The sequence below is a fragment of the Arachis duranensis genome, chromosome 3 (assembly GCF_000817695.3).
Source record: "Arachis duranensis cultivar V14167 chromosome 3, aradu.V14167.gnm2.J7QH, whole genome shotgun sequence".
Lineage (NCBI taxonomy): Eukaryota > Viridiplantae > Streptophyta > Magnoliopsida > Fabales > Fabaceae > Arachis > Arachis duranensis.
In genome coordinates, this window is record NC_029774.3 from 19621617 (window position 1) to 19627106 (window position 5490).

At 33.7% G+C, this 5490-nt stretch overlaps 1 protein-coding gene across 3 annotated transcripts; it reads left to right on the top strand.

The window, feature by feature from the left end:
- The first annotated feature begins 866 nt into the window (after window positions 1-866).
- On the top strand, window positions 867-5068 carry LOC107477868 (replication protein A 70 kDa DNA-binding subunit B). 3 transcript variants are annotated; one of them, XM_052259700.1, is made up of 12 exons: window positions 867-1382; window positions 1531-2066; window positions 2164-2431; window positions 2532-2628; window positions 2729-2850; window positions 2960-3044; window positions 3151-3283; window positions 3415-3569; window positions 3706-3835; window positions 3949-4137; window positions 4236-4481; window positions 4629-5068. In XM_052259700.1, exons 2-12 carry the CDS (start codon window positions 1917-1919, stop codon window positions 4797-4799), a joined length of 1746 nt encoding a protein of 581 aa, XP_052115660.1. In that variant the 5' UTR covers window positions 867-1382; window positions 1531-1916; the 3' UTR covers window positions 4800-5068. The 3 variants fall into 3 exon arrangements, with proteins under 3 accessions (XP_052115660.1, XP_052115661.1, XP_052115662.1); XM_052259701.1 differs by having other exon boundaries at window positions 867-2066; window positions 3706-3817; XM_052259702.1 differs by lacking the exon at window positions 3706-3835 and having other exon boundaries at window positions 867-2066; window positions 4044-4137.
- Window positions 5069-5490: the final 422 nt, after the last annotated feature.

Sequence of the window (5490 nt, forward strand, 5' to 3'; positions counted from 1 at the left end):
TTCAATAAAGCAAATAGCCACAACAAAGGGAACGAACACTCAACTAATATTCGGCAAATGCTCTCTCAGCACAAGCGGAGCAATGGTTACCACATGGTTCAGAACTCAGCAAAGTCAGGCCGTGCTCAACGGCAGCAGGGGGTACTTCAGCGAAGAGGAGAACTCGCGCAGGAGGAAGACGGAACACACGCAACGACAAGCGAGACAATCTGTACGGGACGTAGTAGCATCGAAACTTTTCTCAAGGGGGCAAAGACGCACTCATCGGAAGGAAGAAGAAGATCCTGAGGTTGCTAAGGGTTCTGAGTTGTGTTGGGCTGGGGAGTGGGTGAGATGAGCGGGTTCGGGTTTGGGTTTCCGGGGTTGGGAGTTTCGGATTCTGGGTCTAGGCTAGGTTTGTTCATCTGGCCCATGGCCATGTCCAAAAAAAAAAAAGGAAGAGCACAAGCTGACATGGAATTTTCCTATAATTTAGATTTTTTGTAAAATTATTTTTAACACAAGTTTCATCTCAGTTTTATATCTATGTATCTAATTATGTATCTATTTGTAGTGTAGGTCTTAGGTTTCAATCACTACCAATTATATTTATAGGTTTTAGTAGGGTTGGTAATTTTTTTAGGCTTTAATGTATACAAAAAAAAAGTAGTGGATATGACATTTCATTATATTTGGCCCACACTTCATGTTTTTGTGCTTGTGTATACGGATCAAAAAGATTAAAGGCCCTCATTTCAGAAAAATATGGTTACAAGCTTAAAAAAAAAAGACCAAATTAGGTTTTAAAAAAAATCAAAATAAAAAGAATCCAATCTATTATAAAGGTGAGGTAATAAAAGTGAACTATACCAGAAGATAACGTTGTATTGAGAAAGAGTGGCTAGGGTTAAATATTAGGAATGAGAAGGGTTACACAGGTGTGCTCTTTGATGCAGAAATCTCAGGACTTAGATGTTCAATTCATCGATTGTTTACTTATATTTTCTCTCTGATATATTTTCGTTTATTTCATTGGAAGATTATTCATGGTTTTATTTTTAGGGTATGGTTCGTAGCATTTAGATATTTTTTTGGTATCATGTAGAAGTGGTTTTGGTGATTGGTGGTTGTTTGGTTTTCCCCAAAATCTGGATTTGTATTCTGACAAGAGATGGGATTTGTGATTGTAAATCTGATGTCATTGATTCTGTAGATTTTTTCTTTTTTTTTTTAAATTCGAATTTTTTCATTTATTTCATTGGAAGATTATTCATGATTTTGTTTTTAAGATGTGGTTTGTAGCATTCAGATATTTGTGATGTATGACGTAGAAGTGGTTTTGGTAATTGGTGGTTGTTTGATTTTCTCCCAAAATCTGGATTTCAATTCTGACAAGTGATAAGGTTTGTGATTGTATATCTAGTGTCATTGATCCTGTAGATTTCTTCTTTTATTTTTTTTTATTTTTAAATTCGATTTTTTTTAATTATACATCATGTAAATGCTTTATGATTTTCATTTCATCTTTCTTTGCTTGTGTCTTCTCTATAGAATGAAGGCTTATTTGATTTGATGTTTGATAGAGATCTTTTATGGAGATGTGAGATCTGTGAATGTGGAGTAGTTGGTGGTTGTCAGTATAAACTTCTGTGATATCAAAAATGGTAGTTTTCTTATCACATCATTTCTTTTTCCAAGAAAACCCTAAATTAGTCTATGAGAAACCTCAGTTCTTTTTGGATTTGCAAGGTGAAAAATCTTTACTTCCCCCCATTTTGCTAAAAAATTTGAATTCAAATTTGAAACTATTCATCTAGCGTTGTCTATAAAAGAGGGTTGAAGTGGTAAGAGTAGTGCAGATCATTGGCTTTGTTCATCTTTCACATATCTTCATATTGTTGTTGTTTTCTTTTCTACAAGTGTTTTAGTACGCTCAAATGAGTCCATCTTTTGATGCTATTAGCAAGATAGTTCCTCCAAGAGAGGCTTGGAGGCTTAAAGTGAGGGTAATTAGGGCTTGGATTGTTCCAAGCTTTGGAAATCCAGATTCTCCAAATTCAATGGAGCTCATTTTGGTGGATGAAAATGTTAGTGATTTTATTTGTAGTTTATTTTGAGTTAGCATATTGTTGATATTTCTTTAGTTGCTGACTAACATGTATTTTTATTTTTTATTATTTATAGTCAAACAAAATCCAGGCCACTATAAGGAAGCAACTTATCAACAGGTTTAAAGATAATATTATTGAAGGGAATTGCTACAAGATGTGTTATTTCTCTGTTGTTCCAAATCATGGCTCTTATAGAGCTACAAAACATGAGTTTAAGCTTACATTCCTCTTCCGAACAATAGTAACAACTTTACCAGATGATATCATACCAAGAGTCTGTTTTACTCTATATCCTTTTGAGGAGATATTGCAAATGAGTCAAGATCATGATTATTTAGTTGGTGAGTGGTTCTGTATTTCTTTTCCATTATTGAGATTATGTGTTGTTGATCCTGTTATATATTATTCTACTTTTTTGCGATTTTTTTAATGTACTTGCAGATGTTATTGGGTTGCTGACTTTAGTTGGAGAGGAAAAAAGTTATGATAAAGATGGAAAAACAATCAAGATGGTTGTTGTGGAGCTTTCTTCTCAAAAGTTCGTTGCTTCATTACTTTCTTATTTCAGCATATGGTTTTCATTTAGTTTTTTGTTTTATCTATTTTTTATGTTACAATTTGTTATGTTTTATTTGTAGGATGGTGCTTAGGTGCGCCCTGTTTGGAGAATATGTGGATCAACTAAATCATTTTCTTTCTTCTGGTTATGTTGAACAACCAGTAGTGATTCTTCAACTTGCCAAAGTTAAGCTTTTTCGAGGTACTGTTGTTGAATATTGTATTATCATGATTTTTTTAAACTCTTTTCTTACATTGTTGGTATAAGATTTTTTTAGAAAGGTTGCTAACATTTTTTTCCTCTTTTTTAGGGCAACCTGGGTTACAAAATGTCATGAAAGCAACAAAAATATATCTTAATCCTGACTTGGCAGCTGTTGTTGATTTCAGGAAGAGGTTTGTGTAGTACTATTTTTCATATATTTAGTTTTATTTATTTTTATGTATGTTTGAATATGCTGAAAAAAGCATTAAGATTGTTCCTTCATTGTCATTTTGTTAGCGTGGTAGAGCAAGGGATAAATGGGACCCAGCCACTGTTTATTGCTAATGAAGGAAAAACTATCTCATTGGAGGATGACTTCATGAGGTTGACTAAGAAATCTACAATAGATGAGTTGCAAGAAAACAAGGAGGTTAAAAAAATTTTTTTTATCTGATTTGTAGTTATTTGTTTTCATTCTTGATTATTAAATCCTTTGAAACTTTGATTCTTAAATTTTTATGGTTTTTTATGCATTTGGCTTCTATTTTCTATGATTTGTAGGATGGAACCTTTGTCATTTTAGGTACTATCACTGATGTTGTAGAAGAGGGGTGCTGGTGGTATTCTACCTGTGTTTGTGGGAAGACAGTACATCCTGAATCTGGTGTTTACTTTTGTGATATGTGCATGCATCATGTGACAAATGTGATCCCAAGGTTCTGTCATGTTACATTCTTGTTTTTTTTATTTACTTTGTGATTTTTATTTATGAGTAATCTGGTCTTTTAATGTGTTGAATAGACCTTTTTCATTTACTACTATCTTTTATGATCGTAGTTCATTCTTTTGTAGGTATAGGCTCAAGGTAGTTGTATCAGATGAAACTGGACAGGGTATATTTGTCCTCTTTGATCGTGAAACAACCTACTTGGTTAAAAAAACATGTGCTGACCTATTTAATGAGGTACATAAAGATTCAAAGGTGTGTCGGATTTGTCTTTCTCTGTTTTAATGAAAGAAAAGCAGAAAGTAGTTTATTGGTTTTGTTCAAAATGGTTTTTTTATTGATGGTAGCATTTATTTCTTTCTTTGTAGGTTCTCTGTGGGGATGACTACCCTATCATTTTTAGAAATTTGGAGGGTAAAAAAGTCTTGCTGAAAGTGGATACTAAGTCTCTTGGTGTTGATAGATATTTTGGAACTTTTCGTGTGAAGAGGATTTGTGATGATGCTGCAATTATTTCAATGTTTGAACTTGCTCAGACTGAGATAACACCTTTGAAGGTACTTAATTTATTTATAGGTGCCATGTTTCATTTTTTTGTCGCAGTCCTTTGATATCTATCTTTCCTCTTTTGTGCCTTTTGTCGTATTATTTAAAGGATGCACCTGTTCCTGTGTTTGGTCCTGAGTTGGGTGAAACTTCTAATACAAAATGTTTAGAGAATACTGTCATGTCATCTTTTCTTCAAAAAGAAGCAAATGTTGCTGGACTTGATGATATACACTTAGATATGGAAGGTGTTAAGGAGGTTGATATTCAAGATCATTCTGTTGATAGTGATGAAAATGTAGTGCTGTCGGATGATATTGGCTCACTTATTCGGTCTGATGTTGATGAAACTCAGGTGATACTCGATTTATTGCTTGATTTTTAATAATTCTTATTCATCATTATAATTAGTTTTCTGTGGAGTTTCAATAGGTTTTCATCTAATTGGGTGATCCTCTTTTTTTTGGGTGCTTTCCTTTTTTTGTTTTATTTTCTTGTGTAGGATTTGCTCTCACACCTTTTAGATGACTCAAGGAAAGTTAATGTGCCTAATGTTGTTCCCAAAGATGCAGTATTTTTAAAGGTGAAGAGGAATCTTGAGGCTGATTTTGATAAGGAACTTGAGGATACTGTTGCTCATTGCTCTAAAATAATCAAGATTGAAGATAGTTAAGATGGGTGTTTATGGATGAAAGCTAGCTGCTGTCTTAGGTCTATGAAGTTAGATTTATGTAATAGGTTTTATCTTTGTTATGGTGAATTATGTATGAAGTTTATTAATCTTCCTCTTTTTTTGAGGTGTGTCCAACTGCTAGGAGAGTCATCTTTGTTCCTCTTTCTTTTTTGGAAGAACTTTTGCGTTTTGAAGTTCTACAATGTTCAAGCAGATTAGTGGTTCTTTTGTCCTAGGTGTTATATTTATCTTTTTTGTTTCAAAGAGAATATGTGCTATGTAACACCCTACCACACTAAGCTTTACGCTTAAGTCGTAAAACAAATGTGGTGTGGTATTACGACCTCTAAAATAAAATGAGTACATATAATAGCAGAAGAATTATAATATGCTAGGAGCCTTGAAGAAAAGGGGAAAATAAAAATCGCACAATAAAGGCGCAACGCTCAAGGAACGAGTTAACTTACGTGCTAAAAAAACCATAACTATCAAACATAAGCTAACAGAAGTGGGAATAGAGTGCCAAAGATACAAAATATCAAGCTCCTAACTCAGCCTGCGAAGTCAAGACTGGCCGGAGAATATTTACACATATATACATACGTATCCAAACCCAAAAGTACATATACACAATCCTGCCTCTCCATAAACCTCTAAGAGGATCAAAAAGAATAAGTCATGCGGAGAGAAA

Bases quoted from the DNA above. Each gene is read 5' to 3' on its own strand.
- LOC107477868 (XM_052259700.1), top strand. From the start codon at position 1,917: ATGAGTCCATCTTTTGATGCTATTAGCAAGATAGTTCCTCCAAGAGAG. The intron at 2,629-2,728 runs GTTCGTTGCTTC...TTTTATTTGTAG, and splicing joins GTGGAGCTTTCTTCTCAAAA to GATGGTGCTTAGGTGCGCCC. The intron at 4,482-4,628 runs GTGATACTCGAT...TTTCTTGTGTAG, and splicing joins CTGATGTTGATGAAACTCAG to GATTTGCTCTCACACCTTTT.